The sequence below is a fragment of the Rhinopithecus roxellana genome, chromosome 19 (genome assembly GCF_007565055.1).
Source record: "Rhinopithecus roxellana isolate Shanxi Qingling chromosome 19, ASM756505v1, whole genome shotgun sequence".
In the NCBI taxonomy this organism is placed as follows: domain Eukaryota; kingdom Metazoa; phylum Chordata; class Mammalia; order Primates; family Cercopithecidae; genus Rhinopithecus; species Rhinopithecus roxellana.
In genome coordinates, this window is record NC_044567.1 from 15,249,998 (window position 1) to 15,277,170 (window position 27,173).

A 27,173-nucleotide genomic window follows, 5' to 3' on the forward strand; every position below is an offset into this window, starting at 1 on the left:
AGAAGGTGTGGGACTTTCAGGTGGTGATATCTGGTAATAGCTTTTGATTCGTAATTGCTCATACCTTTCTGAGTTTTCATTTCATTTTTGAGTTTTTCCAATTCTGATTGATGTTCTTTCATGCCTTATATGATTTTCTTAATGTCTTTTTAGCTCATTTTGAAATAGAAGTTGCGATTTTGATATAATATGTGGATGTCTTTCTGGCATGCTTTCATTGTCTGTAGGAATGCTATTATTTTTTCTTATTTTAACTTTATATGGGATTTAACTTCTATATTTTCTGTTCATTTTCATATAACGTTAGTTTTCCTGGTCTTTTAGAAGGAAGCATGATTTAGAGTAACTTCTTCTAACTTCACAGAGGTCCTTCTTCTGTTGTTTTTCTGTGATGGTGAGAAATATGGTGACTTGCTTTCTGAGATTTGTTGCTTTTGTTCCCTTTCCCAGCTTGTTCTGGACCATCCCTGTCCTACTGAATTTGGTTCTGCTCTCAACAGTTTCTCTTCTAGGAACTCCCTTCTAGGGCAGTGTAGGGCTCTGTCCCTAGAAGGGAGCCCTGGCAGCCAGGTCAGCTTTATCCCTTGAGACCCTTTTTTTTTTTTTGAGATGGAGTCTCACTGTGTCGCCCAGGCTGGAGTGCAGTGGCGCAATCTCAGCTCACCGCAACCTCTGTCTCCCGGGTTTAAGCAATTTTCCTGCCTTAGCCTCCGCAGTAGCTGGGTCCTTGTGTGCCACCATGCCCAGCTAATTTTTGTATTTTTAGTAGAGATGAGGTTTCACCATGTTTTCCTGGCTGGTCTCAAACTCCTGACTCAGATGATCCACCCACCTCAGCCTCCCAAAGTGCTGGGATTACAGGTGTGAACCACCGTGTCCAGCCGGACTTTTTGACCACAGGGCCCTTACAGTCTCACTTGGTACAACCCTTGCTAGTTGTGTGTTTTTTTTTTTTTTTTAGACGCCAGACTGGAGTTCAGTGGCATGATCTCTGCTGACTGCAACCTCCATCTCCCGGGTTCAAGTGATTCTCCTGCCTCAGCCTCCCAAGTAGCTGGGATTATAGGCACACGCCACCACACCCAGCTAATTTTTGTATTTTTTTAGTAGAGACGGGGTTTCACCATGTTGGCCAGAATGGTCTCGAACTTCTGACCTCATGATTTACCCACCTCAGCCTCCCAAAGTGATGGGATTACAGGCATGAGCCACCGCGCCTGGCCCCCTTACTAGTTTTAAAGTATAGTTCTCAGTTTTCACAGTTGTACTTTCCCTTGATTACCTGTTGATTATTTCAGTGTTCTCCTGTTCTCAGGTCCATTTGCTTTCTCTGCTTTCTCCTGCGTAGACACCAATACTGTACAGGTCCTATAGCTGTTGGTGCTTTGTTATGCACTTACATTTTGGGTCTTGGGGGATACCTGGTAACTTAGCTTGTTGCAGTGTTGTCTGAAGGTTTTGGTTTCTTTTTTATTTTTTGAGACAGAGTCTTGCTGTCGCCCAGGCTGGAGTGCAATGGCTCACTGCAGTCTTTGCCTCCCAGGTTCAAGCTATTCTCATATCTTAGCCTCCTACGTAGCTGGGATTACAGGTGCGTGCCACCATGCCTGGCTAATTTTTGTATTTTTAGTAGAGACGTGGTTTTACCATGTTGGCCAGGCTGGTCTCAAACTCCTGACTTCAGGTGATGCACCCACCTCGGCTTCCCAAAGTGTTGAGATTACGGACGTGAGCCACTATGCCTGGCCAAGGTTTTGGTTTGGATCTTGGTTTTGCTGTCCAGAGCTCTCACTCCATGTGGAGATTTGAAGACAGATAAAACTGTGCCACTGCCATTTTCTGAGAGTCTTCCAATAATTTTTTTTTTTTTTTTTTGGAAATGGGACTCCTTATTTTGCCCAAGCTGGGCTTGAACTTGAACTTACAATCCTCCCACATCAGCCATCAGCCTCCTGAATAGCTGAGACAATAGGTTCATACCACTGTGCCTGGCCAAAAAAGAACTTGTTAAAGAAACTTGACTGAGGGAAGGCTAAAGAGATGGTAGTTGGAAAGGTTGCTTTGAGATCAAGAGGTGATTTAGTTGCTTTTTAAAAAGTTAGGAGAGTCTCGGCTGGGCGCGGTGGCTCAAGCCTGTAATCCCAGCACTTTGGGAGGCTGAGACGGACAGATCACGAGGTCAGGAGATCGAGACCATCCTGGCTAACACGGTGAAACCCCGTCTCTACTAAAAAATACAAAAAACTAGCCGGGCGAGGTGGCGGGCGCCTGTAGTCCCAGCTACTCGGGAGGCTGAGGCAGGAGAATGGTGTAAACCCGGGAGGCGGAGCTTGCAGTGAGCTGAGATCCGGCCACTGTACTCCAGCCTGGGCGACAGAGCGAGACTCCGTCTCAAAAAACAAAACAAAACAAAAAAAAGTTAGGAGAGTCTCAAATATGGTCAAAGATTGAAGAAAAGATAAGGGGGGGAAGGAGAGGGAATAAATAATAATATTGAGTGCTGGCATTTTTGACTGAATATATGAGAAGAAGTAGGAACCAGACAAGACAAGCATCTTCCATTGTAATTACAGAGAAGTGGGAAGGAAAGGTATATGCAAAGGAAGATTAGAAAGGAGGGAAAAGCCAGGTGTGGTGGCTCATGCCTGTAATCCTAGCACTTTGGGAGGCTGAGACACGAGGTCAGGAGATCGAGACCATCTTGGCTAACATGGTGAAACCCCGTCTCTACTAAAAATACAAAAAAATTAGCCAGGCGTGGTGGCAGGCTCTCGAGCCTGGGTGATAGCGTGAGACTCCATCTCAAAAAAAAAAAAAAAAAAAGCGGGGGGAAACAAAAGAGGGAATAGATAACAATATTAAGCACTGGTATTCTTGACTGAATACGTGAGAAGATGTAGGAACCAGACAAAGTAATTAAAAGTGGAAAGGAAAGGTATGTGCAAAGGAAGTTAGCATTCCCTTTTGTGCTTTGTTTTTGTGAAACAGAAGGATAGAGCAAGCCAGGCACTGTGACTCACACCTGTAATCCAAGCACTTTGGGAGGCCAAGGCAGGAGGATTGCTTGAGCCCAGGAGTTTGAGACCAATCTGGGCAACAAAGTGAGACCCTCTCTCTACCAAAAATTAGCCTGGTGCAGTGATGTGTGCCTATGTCCCAGCTACTTGGGAGCTTGGAGTGGGAAGATCCCTTGAGCCCAGGAGGTTGAGGCCACAGCAAGCTATGATTGCACCACTGCCCTCCAGCCTGGGTAACAATGTGAGACTCTCGACAAAAACAAAAGAATGACATCTTCAAAAAGAGTGTGTGTGCGTGCGTGTGCGTGTGTGTGTGTGTGTGTGTGTGTGTGTGTGTGTTTAACCCCCTTTGGCAATGGAGTAGTCTGTTGTAGGCCTGGAGAAAGCAGACATTTGAATTGATCCAGTTCCAGGCATATGAGAGTGGCAGGAGAATTGGGATGTTACTAGTAGTGATTGAAATGAATGAACTATGGAGTCTAGAGGAGAAGAAAGTGAATGTGAGAAAGGACTGATAGATAGGCAGAAGTTAGAAGGATCAAGGTAATGGACATATTAAGAAATTAGAGACGAGAGAGTAAGGAAACAACTAGGAATAAGAGGCATTTTTTAAAAAACTGATTTACTGTGACTAGGTGCTGTGGCTCACACCCATAATCCCGGCACTTTGGGAGGCTAAGGTGGGCGGGTCACAAGGTCAGGAGATCGAGATCATCCTGGCTAACATAGTGAAACCCCATCTCTACTAAAAATACAAAAAAATTAGCAGGGCGTGGTGGCGGGCGCCTGTGGTCCCAGCTACTTGGGAGGCTGAGGCAGGAGTATGGTGTGAACCCGGGAGGCGGAGCTTGCAGTGAACCAAGATGGCGCCACTGCACTCCAGCTTGGGCGACAGGGCGAGACTCCTTCTCAAAAAAAAAAATACATATATACTGCTTTATTGAGATACAATTCATATAACGTACAGTTCATTTATTTATAAAGTGCATAATTTAGCCAGGTGCGTGCCTGTACTCAGGTACTTAGGCTGAGGCAGGAGGAATGGTTGGCCCAGGAGTTCGAGACCGGCCTGGGCAATGTAGTGAGACCTTATCTCTTTTTATTTGTTTGTTTGTTTATTTTTGAGACAGAGTCTTGCTCTGTCACCCAGTCTGGAGTGCAGTGGCACAATCTTGGCTCACTGCAACTTGAGCCTCTGGGCTTCAAGTGATTCTCGTTGGTCAGCCTCCCAGGTGGCTGGGGCTACAGGCATATGCATATGCCAGGCTAATTTTTAGTATTTTTAGTAGAGATGGAATTTCGTCGTTTTCGCCGGCCTGGTCTCAAACTCCTAGCCTCAAGTGATCTGCCTGCCTCAGCTTCCCAAAGTTCTGGGATTACAGGCATAAGTCACCACGCCTGGCCCGTAAGACCTTATCTCTATAAAAAATAAAAAATTTAGCCAGGTGTGGTGGCGCGTACCTGTGGTCCCAGCTACTTGACAAGCTGAGGCAGGAGAATTGTTTGCGCCCAGGAGGTAAAGGCTACAGGGAGCTGTGATCACGCCACTGCACTCCAGCTTGAGTAACAGAGTGAGACCCTCATCTCAAAAAAAAAAAAAAAAAAAGAAGGAAGAGACCCAGTTATCCCATCCTTCCCGTAGCCTTAAGCAACCGCAGATCTACTTTCTGTCTCTGTGTCTCTGTTGATTTTCCTATTCTGGCCTTTCATATGAATGCAATTATGTAATATGTAGATTTATGTGTCTGTCCTCTTTCAGTATAATGTTTTCATCTGACTTATAGCATGTGTCAGTACTTCATTCCTTCTTTCTTCCTCCCCACCCCAGCTTTATTGAGGTATAACTCACAAATAAAAATTGTATACATTTAACACATACAGTGTGGTGTCTTGATACATGTGTACCTTTTGGAGTACCACAGTTAAGCTAATTAATATATCTGTCACTTCACATAGTTAACCTTTTTGTATGTGTGTGATGAGAACACTGAAGAGCTACTCTTTCAGCACATTTCAAGTTTACAGTATATTATTTATTTTTATTTTACATCGTTTAAAAAGAGACAGAACCTTTGTCGCCCAAGCTGGAGTTGAGTGATGCAGTTACAGCTCACTGCAACCTGAAACTCCTGGGCTTAAGCGATCCTCCCATCTCAGCCTCCTCAATAGCTGGGACTACAGGCGTGCACTACCATGCCCAGCTAATTTTTTTTTTTTTTTTTTTTGAGATGGAGTCTTGCTCTGTCGCCCAGGCTGGAGTGCAGTGACGTGATCTCGGCTCACTGCAAGCTCCGCCTCCTGGGTTCACGCCATTCTCTTGCCTCAGCCTACTGAGTAACTGGGACTACAGGCACCCGCCACCACGCCTGGCTAATTTGTTGTATTTTTAGTAGAGACGGGGTTTCACCGTGTTAGCCAGGATGGTCTCTATCTCCTGACTTTGTGATCCATCCGCCTTGGCCTCTTAAAGTGCTGGGATTACAGGCGTGAGCCACTGTGCCCGGCCTCACCCAGCTAATTTTTAAATTTTTTGTAGAGGCAAAGAATCGCTGTATTGCCCAGGCTGGTCTTGAACTCAGCTTCAAGCAATCTTCTAGCCTCAGCTTCCCAAAGTATTAGGATTACAGGCATGAGTCACCTTGCCTGGCCAAGTATATGGTAAGTTATTATTATTATTCTTTTAGACGGAGTCTTGCTTTGAGTGCGGTGGTGCAGTCTCGGCTTACTGCAACCCCTGCCTCCCAGGTTCAAGCAATTCTCCTGCATCAGCCTCATGAGTAGCTGGGATTACAGGCGCCCGCCACCACGCCCAGCCAGTTTTTGTATTTTTGTAGAGACAGGGTTTCACCATGTTGGCCAGGCTGGGCTCGAACTCCTGACCTCATGATCTGCCCACCTCGGCCTCCCAGTGCTGGGATTACAGGTGTGAGCCACCATGCCTGGCCAGTACGTTATTATTAACTGTGGTTACCATGCTGTACATTGGGTCTCCAGAACTTATAACTGAAATTTTATATCCTTTGACCATAATCTTCTCATTTTCCCTACCCTTAAGCCCCAGACACCACCTTCCTACTCTGTTTCTATGAGTTTGACTTGAGATCATGTGGTGGTTATCTTTCTGTGTCTATTTTACTTAGCATAGTTCTCTCTAGGTTCATCCATTTGTTGTCACAAATGGCAAAATTTCCTTTTTTAGGACAGAATTATATTCCATTATTTGTGTGTTCCACATTTTCTTTATCCATTCACCCATCAACAGACACGAGTTATTTCCATATCTTATTTCCATCTTTTGGTTATGAATAATTCGTCTACAAACATTAGTGTACACGTTTTTGTGGGGACATATGTTTTCACTTCTCTTTGACTATGTACCTAGGAATGGAATTGCTGAGTCATGTGGTAACTCTGTAATCATTTGAAGAACTAGAACCACCATACTGTTTCCAAGATGCTGCACCATTTTACATAACTAACAGCAGTCTTATGAGGGTTCCAGTTTCTCCATATCCTTAACAGCACTTGTTGTGTTATTTACCCAGATGCATGCCTGTACTCTCAGCTACACAGGAGGCTGTGGCAGGAGGATTTCCTGGGCCCAGGAGTTTGAGACAAGCTTGGGCAACAGAGAGAGATCTGTCTAAAACTTTTTTTTGCCGGGCACAGTGGCTCATGCCTATAATCCCAGCACTTTGAGAGGCCGAGTCAGATGGATCATTTGAGATCAGGAGTTCGAGACCAGCCTTACCAACATGGCAAAACCCTGTCTCTGCTAAAAATGCAAAAATTAGCCAGGCATTGTGTCACGCACCTGTAATCCCTGCTACTCAGGAGGCTGAGGCATAAGAATCACTTGAACCTGGGAGGTAGAGGTTGGAGTGAGCCGATTTGATTCTAGGTATCCTATTAGGTATGAGATATTCTCTCATTTTGATTTGCATTTCCCTGATGACTAATGATGCTGAGTGTTTTTTTCTGGTGCTTATTGGCCATTTGTGTATCTTCCTGGGAGAAATGACTATTCAGATACCTAGGCCATTTTTTTAAAAAATTTATTTTTAATTATCGTTTTTATATTTTTAGACACAAGGTCTTGCTGTATTATCCAGAGTGGTCTCAAACTCCCGGGCTCAAGCAGTCTTCCCACCTCAGCCTCCTCAGTAGTTGGGACTATAGGCGTCAGCCACCACACTCGACCTTTGCCCCAAGTAGCTGAGATTACAGGTGTGCACCGCCATGCCTGGCTAATTTTTGTATTTTTAGTAGAGACAAGGTTTTGCCATGTTGGCCAGGCTCGTCTTGAACTCCTGACCTCAGGTGATCTGCCCACCTCGGCCTCTCAAAGTGCTAGATTACAGGTGTGAGGCACCGTGCCTGGCCTTTTTTTTTTTTTTTTTTTTTTTTTTGAGACGGAGTTTCACTCTTGTTGCCCAGGCTGGAGTGCAATGGCGTGATCTCTGCTCACCGCAACCTCTGCCTCCCAGGTTCAAGCCATTCTCCTGCCTCAGCCTCCCAAGTAGGCGCCACCAGGCTTGCATAATTTTTTTTTTTTTTTTTTTTGAGATGGAGTCTCGCTCTGTCCCCTAGGCTGGAGTGCAGTGGCGCGATCTCGGCTCACGGCAAGCTCCGCCTCCTGGGTTCACACCATTCTCCTGCCTCAGCCTCCTGAGTAGCTGGGACTACAGGCGCCCGCCACCGTCCCCAGCTAATTTTTTGTGGTTTTAGTAGAGACAGGGTTTCACTGTGGTCTCGATCTCCTGACCTTGTGATCCGCCCACTTCGGCCTCCCAAAGTGCTGGGATTACAGGCATGAGGATACTTTTTTTTGTATTTTTAGTAGAGATAGGGTTTCTCCATGTTGATCAGGCTGGTCTCGAACTCCCAGCTTCAGGTGATCTGCCTGCCTCGGCCTCCCAAAGTGCTGGGATTACAGGCGTGAGCCACCGTGCCTGGTCCTTTTTTTTTTTTTTTTTTAAATTGAGATTTAAGAGTTCTCTATATATTCTGTATTCTAGATGTAAGTCCCTTATCAGATATGATTTGAAAATATGTGTTCCCTTTCTCTGAATTGTTCACTTTCTTTATAGTGTTCTTTCAAGCACAAAGAGTTTAGTTTTAATGAAGCCTGTTTTATGTTTTTCCTTTTGTTGCAGATGCTTTTGGTGTTAGGTATCTAAGAATCATTGAGAGTCATGAGTATTTACTCCTATGTTTTCTTCTAAGAGTTTTATGGTTTCAACTTTTTTTTTTTTTTTTTGAGACGGAGTCTCGCTCTGTGGCCCAGGCTGGAGTGCAGCGGCCGGATCTCAGCTCACTGCAAGCTCCGCCTCCCGGGTTCATGCCATTCTCCTGCCTCAGCCTCCCAGTAGCTGGGACTACAGGCGCCCGCCACCTCGCCCGGCTAGTTGTTTTGTATTTTTTTAGTAGAGACGGGGTTTCACCGTGTTAGCCAGGATGGTCTCGATCTCCTGACCTCATGATCCGCCCGTCTCAGTCTCCCAAAGTGCTGGGATTACAGGCTTGAGCCACCGCGCCCGGCCGGTTTCAACTCTTAAATTTAGGTATTTGATTCATTTTGAGTTAGTTTTTGTATGTGGGGTAAAGTAAGGGTCTAACTTCATTCTTTTGCATGTGACGATTTTGGTCAAGGACTGGGGTATTTATACGTAAGGTTTTGTTTTGTTTTGTTTTTTTGAGATGGAGTCTCATTCTGTCACCCAGGCTGGAGTGCAGTGGCACTATCTTGGCTCACTGCAACCTCTGTCTCTCGGGTTCAAGCGATTTTCCTGCCTCAGCCTCCCAGGGAGCTGGGATTACAGGCATGAGCCACCATGCTCAGCTAATTATATTTAAGGTTTTGAAAGTGGAGCAGTTGGCCGGGCGTGGTGGCTCAAGCCTGTAATCCCAGCACTTTGGGAGGCCGAGGCGGATGGATCACGAGGTCAGGAGATCAAGACCATCCTGGCTAACATGGTGAAACCCCGTCTCTACTAAAAATACAAAAAACTAGCCGGGCGTGGTGGCGGGCGCCTGTAGTCCCAGCTACTCGGAGGCTGAGGCAGGAGAATGGCGTGAACCCGGGAGGCGGAGCTTGCAGTGAGCCGAGATCGTGCCACTGTACTCCAGCCTGGGAGACACAGCGAGACTCCGTCTCAAAATAAAATAAAATAAAATAAAATAAAATAAATAAAATAAAATAAAATAAAATAAATAAAAAAACAATACAATACAATAAAATACAATAAAAGTAAAATAAAATAAAAGTAAAATAAAAAAAATAAATAAAAATAAAATATCAGTGAGACAGTGGAGCAGTTTTACTTATAATAAAGCGTAGCAGTTCTAGGTAAAACTGGTTTGGAGTACAACCATGGAAATGGATGGCTGATGTGCAGGTGAAGACTGACCTCAGTGCTAAAGTCTTCCCCTAGGAGGAGCCAGGGTTTATTAAAATGAGGCTACAAGAGTTAGATCTGGAAGACACATTTAGAATAAGGATACCAACCCCATCTCTTAGTCTGAAATATGTGGGAAGTGGAAGAATAAGCTAAAACTTCTGTATTAGAATGTTTCAAAGGAAGCAGTTCCTTCAGTTCCTTCAGGGTAGAGCTAGTAAGAATTGGAAAGAGTACACTGAAGTGGTGGGTGATGTAGGGGAGTTTGTCTCCTCTGGAAAAGGGTTTTGATGACATCCCTTTGCCAAAGCGTGTGACCGTGTGGTAGCACCTTGGCTTCAGTTAGACTAAGCTTTGACTGATTTGGAGCCTCCTCAGCACTGTGCTATTTGTATCTGTTCTGCCCTGGAAACAAAATTAGTTTTTCACTTGAAATAAAGTTGCCTCATTTGACATCTTACCACAGATCAGAGGGTGGAGCATAAAATAAGGTTTCCTTATTAATCGTGATAATGCTATTTAAAGGTATTTGAATTAAGTCAGTATGTGTGTGTAGGGAGGTGGAAAATTAAAATCACATACACCAAGTTATTGTAATTTCTGCTTGAAAATCTTCAGGGAACACAGGATCAAGGAAAGAACTGAATGATTGCCACCTACCCATCCCAGTCTTGAGGAGGGTCTTCATGTAATTAAGGGAAATGGGAAGAATCAATGGTGCTTGGTTGTTAAAAAGCTATAGGTAAAGGCTTGATTCTGATAGTGTGGATATAGTCAAACAGTCTCCCTCTATTCGGTTACCCTTCTGGGAATCCTAACCCAAAATACTCAAGGCGAAAATAGTTGAACAACATGGGAGTTAAGAGTGCCTATCCTGTCTGAGTACAGTCGCTCATGCTTCTAATCCGAGCACTTCAGGGGGCCAAGGCAGGAGGATCACTTGAGTCCAAGAGTTTGAGACTAGCCTGGACAAGAAAGCAAGACCCTGTCTCTACAAAAAAAAAAAAAAGGACAAAAATTAGCTGGGCATGATGGCACATGCCTGCAGTCCCAGCTACTCAGGAGGCTGAGGCAGGAGGATCACTTGAGCCCAGGAGTTTGAGGCTGCAGCAAGCCTCGATCACACCACTACACTCTACCCTGAGTGATACAGTGAGACCCCATCTGTTAAAAAGAAATAAAAGGGGGCTGGGTGTGGTGGCTCACGTCTGTAATCCTAGCACCTCAGGAGACCGAAGTGGGTGGCTTGCCTGAGCTCGGTACTTTGAGACCAGCCTGGGCAACATGGTGAAACCCTGTCTCTGCTAAAGTACAAAAATTAGCCAGGAGTGGTGGCACACACCTGTAGTCCCCGCTACTTAGGAGGCTGAGGCATAAGAATTGCTTGAACCCAGGAGGTGGAGGTTGCAGTGAGCTGAGATCGTGCCATTGCACTCCAGCCTGGGCGACAGAGCAAGACTCTGTCTCCAAAATAAATAAATAATAAATAAAATATAAAGGACACATATCCCTGTGCAGTAAGAATTCCAAGTATAATTTTTGACTCCCCCCAACTACTAAGTCAACTGGAAGCTTTACTGATAACATAAATAGTCAGTGAATACGTATTTTGTATGTCTATTATGTACTGTACTCTTTAAGCTAGAGAAAAGAAAATGTTATTAGGAAATCATATTCACTATTAAGGAAACATACTATTCAGTGGAAGTGGATCATCATAAAGGTCTTCATCATCTTTGTGTTGAGTAGACTTCAGAAGAGGAGGGGTTGATCTTGCTGCCTTGGGTGACAGAGGCAGTGGAAGGAGAGGCAGGCATTACTTGCTGTAACTTTTATTGAAAAAAATTTGTGTAGAAGTGGACCTGAGTGGTTCAAACCCCTTGTTCCAGGGTCAACTATACCCAGATGCTGAGCAGGGAAAAACGAGGAAGAGGGATTAATTGGCTTGTCTGGGCCAATCAGGCTGACTCAGCTCTATTTGAAAAGATGGCAGAAACTTCGAGTTTGAGAGCTTCTCAATCAGGAATTCAGGAATCCCACATTGAGCCTCTTTGACCAGATTATTGGGGCCAGCCTGAGTCTTGAGTGACAGGGCAGTCTGGTTCAGGTCAAGTATCAGACCCAGTAGGAGAGTGAGAGACCAGTGTACATATATCTACCAGGTTTCAGATGTAACCCATCAATGAGGACACCACTACCTTTCCTTGAAACCATTTCTCTGTGTTCTCGTAGGCCTCCCTAGCCATAGCTCTGCCTCCTTAGGTCCAAGTCTGGGGAGGACAAGGAGAGGAGAGTAACCCTATTCTAAAGCCAGTTCCCTTGTCATGAGCCTTAGCTGCTGCCTTTTCCTACCTAGAACTAGCCACACATCCATTTCCTGGCCCTTTCTAATGGCCTAATGATCCTTTGTGTGTAGACCCAGCACTTTCTCCGTCATGAACAGTGTTACCCAATCTTGATGTGGTAAAAGAGGGAAGAAGATAGTAAAAAGGAAAAAGAGAGAGCACTTGGACTAATTTTTTTCGTTTCTGAAATGCGATGGTTGTACAAGTTGTCCTCTAAGGTTTTTTAGGTCAAATTTTTATAATTATGTGATTCTGGATAGTTTCTGACTGCAGGAATTTCCTGCTGCAGAAAACTAGTACTCATAGGCATCAAAAAATGTAAGCTGGCCGGGCGCGGTGGCTCAAGCCTGTAATCCCAGCACTTTGGGAGGCCGAGACGGGCGGATCACGAGGTCAGGAGATCGAGACCATCCTGGCTAACACGGTGAAACCCCGTCTCTACTAAAAAATACAAAAAAACTAGCCGGGCGAGGTGGTGGGCGCCTGTAGTCCCAGCTACTCCAGAGGCTGAGGCAGGAGAATAGCGTGAACCCAGGAGGCGGAGCTTGCAGTGAGCTGAGATCGGGCCACTGCACTCCAGCCTGGACGACAGAGCGAGACTCTGTCTCAAAAAAAAAAAAAAAAAAGGTAAGCTGCTATTTTCTTTTTTTTGAGACGGAGTCTCGCTCTGTCACCCAGGCTGGAGTGCAGTGGCGCAATCTTGGCTCACTGTAAGCTCCGCCTCCCAGGTTCCGGCCATTCTCCTGCCTCAGCCTCCCAAGTAGCTGGGACTACAGGCGCCGCCACCTCGCCCAGCTAGTTTTTTGTATTTTTTAGTAGAGACGGGGTTTCACTGTGTTAGCTAGGATGGTCTTGATCTCCTGACCTCGTGATCCACCCATCTCGGCCTCCCAAAGTGCTGGGACTACAGGCTTGAGCCACCACGCCCGGCCAAAGCTACTATTTTCAAACTTGAGGATAACAGTGCATTGGGAAATCATGGAGTCATTATCAAGAGTTTGCACATCTGGTTGGGCGCAGTGGCTCATGCCTGTAATCCTAGCACTTTGGGAGGCTGAGGCAGGAGGTTCGCTTGAGCTCAGAAGTTTGAGACCAGCCTGGGTAATATGGTGAAACTCTTGTCTCTACAAAAAAATACAAAAATTAGTTGGGCATGGTGGTGTACATCTGTAGTCCCAGCTACTTGTGGGGGCTGAGGTGGGAGGATTACTTGAGCCCAGGAGGTCAAGGCTATATAGTCAGTCGAGATCACGCCACTGCACTCCAGCCTGGGCGACAGAGTGAGACCCTGTCTCAAAAAAGAGTTTGCACATCTACTCATTCAGTTCTCGTTATCTGTAGACTAAAATATACATCTCCCCGCTATATATTACTATTTTTGAATATATGTAAATTAATAAAATGTAAACTTAAAGTGTTACTGAATGTATAACAGTTTGTTGTTTTTTGTTTGTTTTTGAGATAGTCTCTGTTGCACAGGCTGGAGTGCAGTGGTGCGATCTCGGTTCACTGCAACCTCTGCCTCCCAGGTTAAAGTGATTCTCCTCCCTCAGCCTTCCGAGTAGCTGGGACTGCAGGCACACGTCAGTTTGTTGTTTTGGTTTTTTTGTTTGTTTGTTTGGTTTTCTTTTTTTGGAGACAGGGTCTCACCTTGTTGCTCAGGCTGGAGTGCAGTGGCACAATTATGGCTCACTGCAACCTCTACCTCCTGGGCTGAAATGATCTCACACTTCAGCCTCCCAAGTTACTGGGACTACAGGCGCATGCCACCACTCCTGGCAAATTTTTTTTTTGACAGGGTCTCACTCTTTCGCCCAGGCTGGTGTGCAGTGGTGCCATCTTGGCTCACTGCAACCTCTACCTCCTGGGTTTAAGCAGTACTCTTGCCTCAGCCTCCCACATAGCTGGGATTACAGGTTCATGCCACCATGTCTGGCTAATTTTTGTATTTTTAGTAGAGACAGGGTTTCACCATGTTGACCAGGCTGGTCTCAAACTCCTGACCTTGAGTGATCCACCTGCCTCGGCCTCCCAGTGTGTTGGGATTACAGGCGTGAACACTACATCCAGCCTGGCAGTTGTTTGTCATTGCATGTTTTCTCAGTGAATATCTCATGGGGATCCATGAAAACTTTTAGATCTTAAAAAGGGGTCCATGCGGCCGGGTGTGATGGCTCAAGCCTGTAATCCCAGCACTTTGGGAGGCCGAGACGGGCGGATCACAAGGTCAGCAGATCGAGACCATCCTGGCTAACACGGTGAAACGCCGTCTTTACTAAAAAATACAAAAAAACTAGCCGGGCGAGGTGGTGGGCGCCTGTAGTCCCAGCTACTCGGGAGGCTGAGGCAGGAGAATGGCATGAACCCGGGAGGCGGAGCTTGCAGTGAGCTGAGATCTGGCCACTGCACTCCAGCCCGGGCGACAGAGCGAGACTCCACCTAAAAAAAAAAAGGGGGAGGTCCACATAATCAAAAAGTTTGGGAATTTCTGCTGTAAGCCATTTTGAGATGGGAGAGTTCACAGCTTAAGTCAAAAGTATAGTTATTACGCACTGCATGTTTAAGAGACAATTCATAGGCCAGGTACAGTGTTCATGCCTGTAATCAACAGCACTTTGGGAGGCCAAGGGAGGAGGATTGCTTGAGCTCAGGAGTTCAAGAACTGCCTAGGCAACGTAGTGAGACTTCGTCTCTACTAAAAATTAAAAAAAAAATCAGCTGGGTATGGTGGCATGTGCCTGTAGTTGCAGCTACTTCGGAGGCTGAGGTGGGAACATCACTTGAGCCCAGGAGATTGAGATTGCAGTAAGCCATGATTGTGCCACTGCACTCCTGGGCAACAGAGCAAGACCCTGTCTCAAAAAAGATAATTCATGGAGATAGAAATCATCAAAGAAGATTAAGCTCCTCTTATATGTTAGGTATTGTATAGTAAGTCTCCCTTCCATTCTTATCCTCTGGGGAGGCTGCTGCTGGGTGTTTTTTTTTTTTTTTTTTTTTTTTTTTTTTTTTTTTTTTTGAGATGGAGTCTTGCTCTGTCGCCCAGGCTGGAGTGCAGTGGTGCAGTCTCGGCTCACTGCAAGCTCCGCCTCCCGGGTTCATGCCATTCTCCTGCCTCAGCCTCTTGAGTAGCTGGGACTACAGGCACCCGCCTCTGTGCCCGGCTAATTTTTTGTATTTTTAGTAGAGACGGGATTTCACCGTAGTCTCGATCTCCTGACCTTGTGATCCGCCCGCCTCGGCCTCCCAAAGTGCTGGGATTACAGGTGTGAGCCACCATGCCCGGCCTGTTTTGTTTTTTTGAGACAGAGTTTTGCTCTTGTCACCCAGGCTGGAATGCAGTGGCACAATCTTGGCTCACTGCAGCCTCCCGCCTCCCGGCTAATTTTTGTATTTTTAGTAGAGACAGGGTTTTGCCATGTTGACCAGGCTGGTCTCGAACTCCTGACCTCAAGTGATCCTCCAGCCTCGGCCTCCCAAAGTGCTTGGATTACAGGTGTAAGCCACTGCGCCCAGCCTGCCACTTTTAATAATTCTTGCACATGTTCCAGGAAAACCGATGTGGATATATATGTGTGTATGTGTGTATTTTTTTAATGTGATTTTTAAAAATAGCATTTTTATTATTATTATTATTTTTTGCAACAGAGCCTTACTCTGTCGCCCAGGCTGAAGTGCAGTGGCGCAGTCTATGCTCACTGCAACCTCTGCTTCCCTGGTTCAAATGATTTTCCTGCCTCAGCCTCCCAAGTAGCTGGGATTACAGGTGCCTGCCACCATGTGTGGCTTATTTTTGTATTTCTAGTAGAGGTGGGGTTTTGCCCTGCTGACCAGGTTGGTCTTGCACTCCTGATCTCAGGTGATCTGCCCGCCTCGGCCTCCCAAAGTGTTGGGATTACAGGCGTCAGCCACCGTGCCCAGCCAAAATAGGATCTTTATCTTCTGGAAATATGGGTAAGAATATTGATTTGTTTGTTTTTCAGTTCTATGTTGTACTAAAAATTTAATCAATAAATGTATTCCTAAAGAGTAGAAAATTGAAATGCAGCCGGGCACGGTGGCTCACTCCTGTAAACCCAGCACTTTGGGAGGCTGAGGCAGGCGGATCGTGAAGTCAGGAGTTTGAGACCAGCCTGGCCAACAGGGTGAAACCTGTTCTCCACTAAACATACAAAAATTAGCCAGGCGTGGTGGTGGGTGCCTGTAATCCCAGCTACTTGGGAGGCTGAGGCAGGAGAATTGCTTGACCCCGGGAGGCAGAGGTTGTAGTGAGCCGAGGTTGTGCCACTGCATTCCAGCCTGAGTGACAGAGACTCCATCTTGGGTGGGGGGGGTGAGGTGGGAATTAAAATGCTGTTCAGATCTTATCTGCATCACTGACAGGGAAACTTTTTTCAGGGTGAAGAAGGAGAATACAGTGAAGAGGAAAACTCCAAAGTGGAGCTGAAATCAGAAGCTAATGATGCTGTTAATTCTTCAACAAAAGAAGAGAAGGGAGAAGAAAAGCCTGACACCAAAGGCACTGTGACTGGAGAGAGGCAAAGTGGGGATGGACAGGTCAGTACATTCCACAGTCCTCCATTTTAGAGGCTGGAATAGGGATTATTGAGTCTTAGAAGAGTAAGGATCCCTTTATCTGTCCTCTAGGAGAGCACAGAGCCTGTGGAAAACAAAGTGGGTAAAAAGGGCCCTAAGCATTTGGATGATGATGAAGATCGGAAGAATCCAGCATACATACCTCGGAAAGGGCTCTTCTTTGAGCATGATCTTCGAGGGCAAACTCAGGAGGAGGAAGTCAGGTAAAAGCCACTTGCTGCTGCCGCTGTCTAACATGTATTTTAGACATGTAGGCCAGGTACTTTGCTAAATGCTTTGCCTGTATTTCATTTATTACAGCATTTTAAGATAAGTATTATGATTATCCTTCTTGTACAAATGAGGAAAGTGGGCTTAGACTATTTGGTAATTCTTGGTGAGGCAGCTAAGATGCAGACCTAGGGCAGTCTCTTTCCAGAACTCATCTTCTCTTAATTATTCTACTTTTTCTTTTCTTAATCTGAGGCATAAGGCCTCTGAGAAGTGAGGTACTTGGATAGGCTGCCTTTTAGGAGAAAGGAGATGTTTTTCAGAGGTACTGAGTGGCATGAAATGAAGTCCTTTTCTCATTTCTATGTCTTGTATTTGAGCCCAGCAGGCTCTGAGGTTCTGTGATTCACACTTGCTTAGGGGAGGCCCGTTTTTTATAATCTCTTTGGGATGATGAGGAGACTACGCGAAGTTCCTATTGTCCCCCTGCCTGACCCGTTTTGTTCATGAACATCTCTACTTGGAGAATTCTGCTGACCCAAGACACTTTTGCTTCGTTTTATCCAGACCCAAGGGGCGTCAGCGAAAGCTATGGAAAGATGAGGGTCGCTGGGAGCATGACAAGTTCCGGGAAGATGAGCAGGCCCCAAAGTCCCGACAGGAGCTCATTGCTCTTTATGGTTATGACATTCGCTCAGCTCACAATCCTGATGACATCAAACCCCGAAGAATCCGGAAACCCCGGTGAGGCATTTTAGAACGTAGACTGGGCTAGGCATGGTGGCTTACAGTGGCTTACACCTGGAATCCCAGCACTTTGGGAGGCTGAGGCAGGAGGATTGCTTGAGGCCAGGAGTTCAGGACCAGCCTGGGGAACATAGTGAGACCCTGTCTCCAAAAAAAAGGAAAAAAAAAAAATAGACCATAGACTATAGATACGTTTTAGAAAGAACTCTCTTTGCTTTGCTTGCTTGCTTGCTTGCTTTCCTTCTTTCCTTCTTTCCTTCTTTCCTTCTTTCCTTCTTTCTTCCTTTCTTCCTTTCTTCCTTTCTTCCTTGCTTTCCTTGCTTTCCTTGCTTTCTCGCTTTCTTGCTTTCTTTCTTTATTTTGAGACAAGAGTCTCACTTTGTTGTCTAGGCTGGAGTGCAGTGGCATGTTCTTGGTTCACTGCAACCTCCACCTCCCGGGTTCAAGTGATTCTCCTGCTTCAGCCTCCTGAGTAGCTGGGATTACAGGCGTGTACCATCACGATCAGCTAATTTTTGTATTTTTAGTAGAAATGGGGTTTTACTGTATTAGCCAGGCTGGTCTCAAACTCCTGGCCTCAAGTGATCTGCCTGTCTTTCTTGATCTCCCAAAGTGCTGGGATTACAGGCCTGAGCCACTGTGCCCAGCCTCCTTTTGTTAATTTCTTAACAGTTTCTTCATTCCATTTTTTGTAGATATGGGAGTCCTCCACAAAGAGATCCAAATTGGAATGGTGAGCGGCTAAACAAGTCTCATCGCCACCAGGGTCTTGGGGGTACCCTACCACCCAGGACATTTATTAACAGAAATGCTGCAGGTACTGGTCGCATGTCTGCACCCAGGAATTATTCTCGATCTGGGGGCTTCAAGGAAGGTCGTGCTGGTTTTAGGCCTATGGAAGCTGGGGGACAGCATGGTGGCCGGTCTGGCGAGACTGTTAAGCATGAGACTAGTTACCGGTCACGGCGCCTAGAGCAGACTCCTGTGAGGGATCCATCTCCAGAAGCAGCAGATGTTCCAGTGCTTGGCAGTCCTGAGAAGGAAGAGGCAGCCTCAGAGACACCAGCTGCTGCTCCTGATACTGCACCACCAGCCCCTGACAGGCCCATTGAGAAGAAATCCTATTCCCGGGCAAGAAGAACCCGAACCAAAGTTGGAGATGCAGTCAAGCTTGCAGAGGAGGTGCCCCCTCCTCCTGAAGGACTGATCCCAGCACCTCCAGTCCCAGAAACCACCCCAACTCCACCTACTAAGACTGGGAACTGGGACGCTCCAGTGGATTCTACCACAGGTGGACTTGAGCAAGATGTGGCACAACTAAATATAGCAGAACAGAATTGGAGTCCGGGGCAGCCTTCTTTCCTGCAACCACGGGAACTTCGAGGTAGGTATCATAGAACTGGTGGCTAGCTTTTTTCCCTTTGCATCATCAGGTTTAGGGGCATGGGACTTCTGTCTCAGGAATGTGGTGTCTGACAAGTGTCTACTTTTTCTTTCTTTTTTTTTTGAGACGGAGTCTCACTCTTTCACCCAAGCTAAATTCAGTGCCACAATTTTGGCTCACTGCAACCTTCGCCTCCCAGCTTCGCCGTGTTAGCCAGGATGGTCTCGATCTCTTGACCCTGTGATCCGCCTGCCTCAGCCTCCGAAAGTGCTGGGATTACAGGTGTGAGCCACCGTGCCGGGCCTTTTTTTGTATTTTTATTTATTTATTTGTTTCGAGATTTATTTGTTTCTGTATTTTTGTTGTTTTGAGATGGAGTCTTGCTCTGTCGCCCAAGCTAGATGCAGTGGCACGATCTCGGCTCACTGTAACCTCCACCTCTGTGTTCAAGTGATTCTCCTACCTCAGCCTCCCAAGTAGCTGGGACTACAGGCATGCACCACCACGCTGGGCTAATTTTTGTATTTTTAGTAGAGACAGGGTTTCACCATGTTGGCCAGGATGGTCTCGATCTCTTGACCTCGTGATCCTCCCACCTTGGCTTCCCAAAGTGCTGGGATTACAGGGGTGAGCCACAGCTACCCTGCCTGGCCCTTTTTTTTTTTTTTTTTTGGTGACAGAGTCTTGCTCTGTTGCCCAGACTGGAGTGCAATGGTACGATCTCAGCTCACTACAATCTCTGCCTCTGGGGCTCAAACAATTCTCCTGCCTCAGCTTCTTGAGTAACTGGGATTACAGGCTCACACCACCACACCTGGCTAATTTTTGTATTTTTCGTAGAGATGCGGTTTCATTATGTTGGCCAGGCTGTTCTCAAACTCCTGACCTTAAGTGATCCACCCACCTCGGCCTCCCAAAGTGCTGAGATTACAGGCGTGAACCACTGCACCTGGCCCCAGCTGATTTTTAAAAAATTTTTTGTAGTGACAGGGTCTGGTCTGGCTGATCTTGAACTCCTGGGCTCAAGTGGTCCTCCTAAAGTGCTGGGATTACAGGTGGAACACACTGCACCTGCCCAGTCATCATTGAGCCTCCTGAGTACAGGATCCTTTTCCACAAAAAGTAGAAGAAGACAACGTTGTTATTTGAGCTAATGGTTAAATGTTTGAAGGCAAAAATTTATTCAGTTGAATTTTGATCAAGATATTCTCTAATATCTTTGAAAGAAAGGCAAACTTCCCTTATTTCCTTAATCTTCTAGAGACAAATTGCCCAATAGAACTTTCTGTAATGATTGTACTTTTGTGTTTTTGTTGTTGTTATTATTGTTTATATAGATACAGTTTTGTTTGTTTTTTTTAGATGGGGTCCCACTTTGTCACCCAGGCTGGAGTCTGGAGTGCAATAGCGTGACCTTGGCTCACTGCAACCTCCGCCTCCAGGGCTCAAGCAATCCTCCCATCTCAGCCTCCTCAGTAGCTAGGATCACAAGCACATATCATTACACCTGGCTGATTTTTTTATTTTTTGGAAAGACGGGGTTCTCATTGTGTTTTCCAGGCTAGTCTTGAACTCCTGGGCTCAAGCAGTCCTCCTATCTCTGCCATCCCAGAGTGCTGGGATTATAAGCATGTGCCACTGCACCCAGCTGGAATTGAACTTTTAATTAATTGAAACTTAAATGTTCATATTTGGCTAGTGGATATCATACTGGGCAGCATAGTTTTAGAGAATTAGACCTACATATTACCCATTTTGCCTGTTCAGGTTTGTCTTTCTCCAGCCAGATAGATCGAAGGATCTTTCCTTAGTCTGAAATCTAACTTAAATATTGGAACTCTTCATTTGGAGTTATAGTGCCCTTCTTACTATTGGAGGACAATCTCTAGAACATTCCTTTTTGTCTTGAGTCATTTTAGCCAGAGGAGAATCTCCTCTCAAACTTCCAACCTAGATCCCTGTGAATGGGATATAATCAAGTAGATTTACAAAGCATCCCTCCTTGTCCAGCTGTTGCTCAGAAACTCTTGGGCTGAGATTTTTCAGTATGTAGGATAATGTAATGTGCTAATTATAATCTCCCAATGATTCTATGCAGGGAACAATTTAATAGGAAAAATTTGAACTTGATTTTCTTTATTGAAGTCATTTTATTTTTCATGTTCAAGGGCTTTATTGCTATATTAAGATGGCAGACAGTGGGGACAAATTTCTAAATGCTGGTGTAGACAGAAAGCAGAGATAGTTTATAGAGAATTTTATTAATTAAAAGAAAAAAGGCATTCCTCATGTCGATACTTAAACCTGTTTCTTGATAGTATCTTTGAGTCCCACTCACATATGTCTGATCTGCAGAAGTAACTTTTTTGGTTTATTACAGGTATGCCCAACCATATTCACATGGGAGCAGGACCTCCACCTCAGTTTAACCGGATGGAAGAAATGGTACAGAAGGGGAAAAGGGTAGATGGGGGAGGGAGCTGCCTGTTACACAGCTTGTTCATTGTTTAAACCAAGATAAGGTCTTTTTTTTTTTTTTTTTTGAGATGGAGTCTCACCTCGTTGCCTAGGCTAGAGTGCAGTGATGGGATCGCAGCTCACTGCAAGCTCTGCCTCCTGGGTCCCAGTTCAAGCAATTCTCCTGCCTCAGCCTCCCAAGTAGCTGGCATTACAGGAACGTGCCATCATGCCCAGATAATTTTTGTATTATTAGTAGAGACAGAATTTCACCATGTTGACCAGGCTGGTCCGAAACTCCTGACCTCGTGATCCACCATGCCCGGCCAAGATAAAGTCAGTTTTTCCATTGATTATCCATGTTTATTTTAATTTAGATCTCAGAAATGTAAGGTAGAAGGTTTAGGTTCAAATCTTTTTTTTTTTTTTTTTTTTTTTTTTTTGAGACAGAGTCTTGCTCTGTGGCCCAGGCTGGAGTGTAGTGGCGTGATCTCGGCTCACTGCAAGCTCCGCCTCACAGGTTCTCGCCGTTCCCCTGCCTCAGCCTCCCGAGTAACTGGTACTACAGGCACCTGCCAGCACGCCCGGCTAATTTCTTTGTATTTTTAGTAGAGACGGGGTTTCACCGTGTTAGCCAGGATGGTCTTGATCTCCTGACCTCATTATCCTCCCGACTCCCAAAGTGCTGGGATTACAGGCGTGAGCCACCACGCCTGGCCCTAGGTTCAAATTTTGTTATCTTTCATTATTTTTCAGCTCACTTTGCAAATACCCATTAAACACCTGCCATGTACCAAGTGTTTTTCAACACCTAAAGGAAGGTAGAACTTGACATGAGAGCCCTCTAGAATTCTTATTGTTTAGGCCTCTTTCTTTGTCTCAGGGTGTCCAGGGTGGTCGAGCCAAACGCTATTCATCCCAGCGGCAAAGACCTGTGCCAGAGCCCCCCGCCCCTCCAGTGCATATCAGTATCATGGAGGGACATTACTATGATCCACGTGAGTTTTTTCTTATTGTTGGGGTACTTTTCTTGGCAGTGTGAAGTGAAGTAAGACACTAGGCTCCTGAATTTCTCTTCTGACCTCTCATAGTGGTAATCAAATTGTCTGGTTGCTGTTTTCTTCGCATGGAATATTGAGAACATCTTTTAAAGGGCTTGGGGAACACGGAGACTTGTCCATGTGATGTGAAGAGTAAGGGTTTATGAGAGTCCCAATGTGATATCTTACAGTGCAGTTCCAGGGACCAATCTATACCCATGGTGACAGCCCTGCCCCGCTGCCTCCACAGGGCATGCTTGTGCAGCCAGAAATGCACCTTCCGCACCCAGGTAAGTTTAGTATCTCTGCTTGTATGCTTCCAGTACCTGAGGATATATGTTGGGAGCACCACAAACCCTGTCCTCCTGAGTTCTGTGCTGCTAGCCTGGGAGTCTGGCCATCCTGGCTACGTTGGCAACAAATTCCTCTTGTGTCCATCCTGAGCCTGATTATACTGAGCAGTCCAGCCAGGCCATCCTATGAAAATGATGTTACTTTATTTTTCAGTTTTTTTCCTTCTTCTTATCCAGGTTTACATCCCCACCAGACACCAGCTCCTCTGCCCAATCCAGGCCTCTATCCCCCACCAGTGTCCATGTCTCCAGGACAGCCACCACCTCAGCAGTTGCTTGCTCCTACTTACTTTTCTGCTCCAGGCGTCATGAACTTTGGTAATCCCAGTTACCCTTATGCTCCAGGGGCACTGCCTCCCCCACCGCCGCCGCATCTATATCCTAATACACAGGTGAGATGGCTAATGATCATGTTTTTCTAGATACATATTCTTTAATTCCGACAGGAATGTGGTATGGGGAGAATGCTAAAGGAATTTGAGAGAACATTTCAGTGCCACTGATTTGTATGTGACACTAAGACGCCTCTTAGTGGTCAGGAGCTGGAAATGCAGCTTATGTAATGCCCATCATCTTTATTTTCAGTTTTTTTCTCTGTCGCCCAGGCCTGTAGTGCAGTGGCATGATCTCAGTTTACTGCAACCTCCACCTCTTGGGTTCAAGCGATTCTCCTGCCTCAGCCTCCCGAGTAGCTGGTATTACAGCGCCTGCCACCACGCCTGGCTAATTTTTGTATTTCTAGTAGAGACGGGGTTTCGCCATGTTGGCCAAGCTGGTCTCAAACTCCTGACCTCAACCGATCCACCTGCCTCAGCCTCCGAAAGTGCTGGGATTACAGGCATGAGCCACCGCACCCAGCGTTCAGTTTCTTTAATGGTGTTTCTTTCCTGTGTTGTGGTACATCATAGGTGGCAGTACCTGCTTTTCACTCTTGCATAAAGAAGCTGTATTCTACTCCTTATCACCCCACCTCTGTCCTGCTTAACTGCCACCACGTTGACATAATCAAGTATCTGTAGTGTCGCTACTGAACTCAGCCTTTTCCATTTGTCAGCTGATGTTAGGAATTAGAGAAAGCTGGGCAGTACTTTGAAGAAATAAAAACCAGAGCAAAATAATGACAAATTAAGGCAAAAATGAATAGTCACTTTATTTTGAAGGGTGGGCAGATCAGATATTTTTAAAATTATAAATTCCCCAATACTCTTGTGGATGAATAATATTTCCTGTTCATCATAGGTTGGATGAATTCATTCCTAACTTTTTCTTCTCCTGGCTTGTGGGGTCCAGGCCCCATCACAGGTATATGGAGGAGTGACCTACTATAACCCCGCCCAGCAGCAGGTGCAACCAAAGCCCTCCCCACCGCGGAGGACTCCCCAGCCAGTCACCATCAAGCCCCCTCCACCTGAGGTATGCGAGCTCCTTCCCATACTTAATGCACATGCTCCGTCAGTGGGCTTTCCTTCTCCCCAGAGGATTTCCCTCATTTTTCTGGGTGTGTGTCTCTGGAAAACAGTCTTTTTGGTATGACCTGATAACAAATTCCAACTTTATTATTTCAGGTTGTAAGCAGGGGTTCCAGTTAATATGAGTTTCTGAATATTTTAAATCTTAACATCATATAAAAGTAAGTGCACAACTTACTGTGAATATTCTTAAAACTAATGCTTACACTTGCTTAACAAACAAAAATCACTAATTAATGCTTTTTTTTTTTTTTTTTTTTTTTTTTTTTTGAGATGGAGTCTCAGTCTGTTACCCAGGCTAGAGTGCAGTGGCACAATCTCGGCTCACTGCAACCTCCATCTCCTGAGTTCAAGCATTGCTCTTGCCTCAGCCTCCTGAGTAGCTAGGATTATAGGCACGCACGACCACACCTGACTAGTTTCTGTATTTTTAGTAGAAATGGGGTTTCACCATACTGGCCAGGCTGATCTTGAACTCCTGACCTCAGGTGATCCTCCTGCCTTGGCCTCCCAAAGTGCTGGACTTACAGGCGTGAGCCACCCCGCCTGGCCTCTAATTAATGCTTTAAGTTATAATAATCATAGGATATCTCAGGAGGCTTAAAGGAGTCCTGAAATTTGCCAATTTGTTTGTTTGGCAAGTGTATTGGGCAGGGTTGAAGTAGAAATGACTGTTACATGACAATTTTCAATTTAGAAGCTACAAGATAAAAATACAGGAAGGCAATTTGAGATGTTATAGCAGAAAAAACCAGTTCTAAAGATCATAGAGGAGAAAGACTGGGGGTTTTGTTGCTTTTGTTTTGTTGAAGGACATTACTTAATACACATTATTTAGAAATGTGGCTTTTTGAAAACAGCTTGTAAATGCCCAGAAGGCCCACTAACACTTTGGTGGTTCTTCCCTTTTTCCAACCCCTGTCAGAATGGCAGAGGTGAGAACTCAGGAGAGAAGAGAAATACAGCTGGCTGTCTACTACCAGAAGGGCTTCAAAGATATAGGGTATGGCTCCTACCAGCAAACAGCTGAAAGAGGAGGACCCCTGCCTTCCTCTAAGGACAGGCTCTGGAGAGAGGGAGAAACAAGTGGACCTCGTCCCATCTTCACTCGAGTTGGCTGTGTTCGGGGGAGCAGAGCCAGACAGCCCCAAGCTTCTGAGTCTAGATCCAGAAGCCCATGTCTTCTGCTGTTCTTCACTTTCTTCTGGGAAATTGAAGTGTCTTCTGTTCTCAAGGAAGCTCCTTCCTGTTTGTTTTGTTTTGTTTTCTAAGATGTTCATTTTTAAAACCTGGCTTCTTATCCTTAATATTATGTTAGTTTTTTCTCTTTGTCTCTGTTTCTTGCTCCCCCTACCTTTAAATGAAACAAGTCCATTCTTCTGGTTTGCTAGCCCCTCTGGATTCCCTTTTGACTCTTCCCTGCATCCCAGATAATGGAGAATGTATCAGCCAGCCTTCCTCACCAAGGCTAAAAAGACCTGGCCTTTCACTTTTAGTTGGCGTTTGTTATCCTCTTGTATACTTGTATTCCCTTAACTCTAACCCTGTGGAAGCATGGCTGTCTGCACAGAGGGTCCTATTGTGCAGAAAAGCTCAGAGTAGGTGGGTAGGAGTCCTTCTCTTTGACTTAGGTTTTTAGGAGTCTGAGCATCCATCAGTACCTGTACTATGGTGGGCTACTGTTCTCTGCTGAGGGCAAATACCCTACTGTGGGGAGAGATGGCAAACCAGATGCTTTTGTGAGAAAGGGATGGTGGAGTGAGAGCCTTTGCCCTTAGGGGTGTGTATTCACATAGTCCTCAGGGCGCAGTCTTTTGAGGTAAGTGGAATTAGAGGGCCTTGCTTCTCTTCTTTCCATTCTTCTTGCTACACTCCCTTTCCAGTTGCTGTGGACCAATGCATCTCTTTAAAGGCAAATATCATCCAGCAAGCAGTCTACCCCATCCTTTGCAATTGCTCTTCTCCACGTCTTTCCTGCTACAAGTGTTTTAGATGTTACTACCCCAAATTCTACTTTTGTCCTTGCAAACAGAAGATACTACACCTGGGCTTAAGGCCTAAGGAAGCCAGTCACCTTCTGGGCAAGGGCTCCTATCTTTCCTCCCTATCCATGGCACTAAACCACTTCTCTGCTGCCTCTGCAGAAGGGATTCCTATTACTGCAGTACTTCTGTCCGCCAGGGGTAACTTGGCCACTGTCCCTGTCCTTCTGCAGAACTTGAGGGTAAAGATGGTGGCTGTGTCTCTCCCAGGTAATGTCACTGTCTGTTTTTATTCCTTCCCTCTAGCAGCTGGCCTAACCACTTGAGTCACAGTTGTGGCATGGAGAGGGGGGAGGGGCACTTAATCTGTAACCCCCAAGGAGGAAATTACTAAGAGATTCTTCCAGGGGTAGCTGGTGGTTGTGCCTTTTGTAGGCTGTTCCCTTTGCCTTAAACCTGAAGATGTCTCCTCAAGCCTGTGGGCAGCATGCCCAGATTCCCAGACCTTAAGACACTGTGAGACTTGTCTCTGTTGGTCCACTGTGTTTAGTTGCAAGGATTTTTCCATGTGTGGTGGTGTTTTTTGTTACCGTTTTAAAGGGTGCCCATTTGTGATCAGCATTGTGACTTGGAGATAATAAAATTTAGACTATAAACTTGGCTCTCTTGCCAATGTTTTGCATGAGTCTTGATTTGGGAGGGAGGGAAGAGGACTCCCTAATTCCCCCACAGGGTCACGGTCACAACTCAGGTCAGCCCAGACTTGTGAAACAGAAGCCCTGAGAGATGAGGAGCCCCTTTGAGGCCATAAATGTGTCTGCACTCCCCATCAGTTATCTTTTTTAACCACATAGATTACCAGGATATCATGCTATCCCTTAGATTGGAAGTGTCAGGGACAGAGAAGTAGAGAGATGCTGCTTATTCACATGAGCATCTAGTATTCTTTATAGCTTCCTTTGTGTTTGGCAGTAAGTTTCCCAAGGTAATATGCCATCAGATGTCAATATAACTATACCAAGTCCTGGGCTGGGGGAAGTGCAGGTAGCTAGCTTTCTTGAAAAGTAAAGATGCCAACACTAAAGTATTAAGGACCACAGTCTTAGGGAGACAATCAGGTCAGGTAAGGGGAAGGGAAATTTTTTTTTTTTTTTTTTTGTATTTTTAGTAGAAAT

At 45.6% G+C, this 27,173-nt stretch overlaps 1 protein-coding gene across 1 annotated transcript in view; it reads left to right on the forward strand.

The window, feature by feature from the left end:
- The window catches only part of CASC3 (CASC3 exon junction complex subunit), a 34,743-nt gene extending 8,084 nt beyond the window's left edge, over positions 1-26,659 (forward strand). The window contains exons 4-14 of the mRNA XM_010354489.2: positions 16,159-16,317; positions 16,408-16,559; positions 17,134-17,310; positions 18,009-18,697; positions 21,078-21,142; positions 22,038-22,152; positions 22,386-22,484; positions 22,725-22,939; positions 23,838-23,960; positions 24,113-24,177; positions 24,942-26,659. Of these exons, the coding sequence (XP_010352791.1) occupies positions 16,159-16,317; positions 16,408-16,559; positions 17,134-17,310; positions 18,009-18,697; positions 21,078-21,142; positions 22,038-22,152; positions 22,386-22,484; positions 22,725-22,939; positions 23,838-23,960; positions 24,113-24,136 (1,818 nt within the window). The 3' untranslated portion in view covers positions 24,137-24,177; positions 24,942-26,659. The remainder of the gene's footprint in view (positions 1-16,158; positions 16,318-16,407; positions 16,560-17,133; positions 17,311-18,008; positions 18,698-21,077; positions 21,143-22,037; positions 22,153-22,385; positions 22,485-22,724; positions 22,940-23,837; positions 23,961-24,112; positions 24,178-24,941) is intronic.
- Positions 26,660-27,173: the final 514 nt, after the last annotated feature.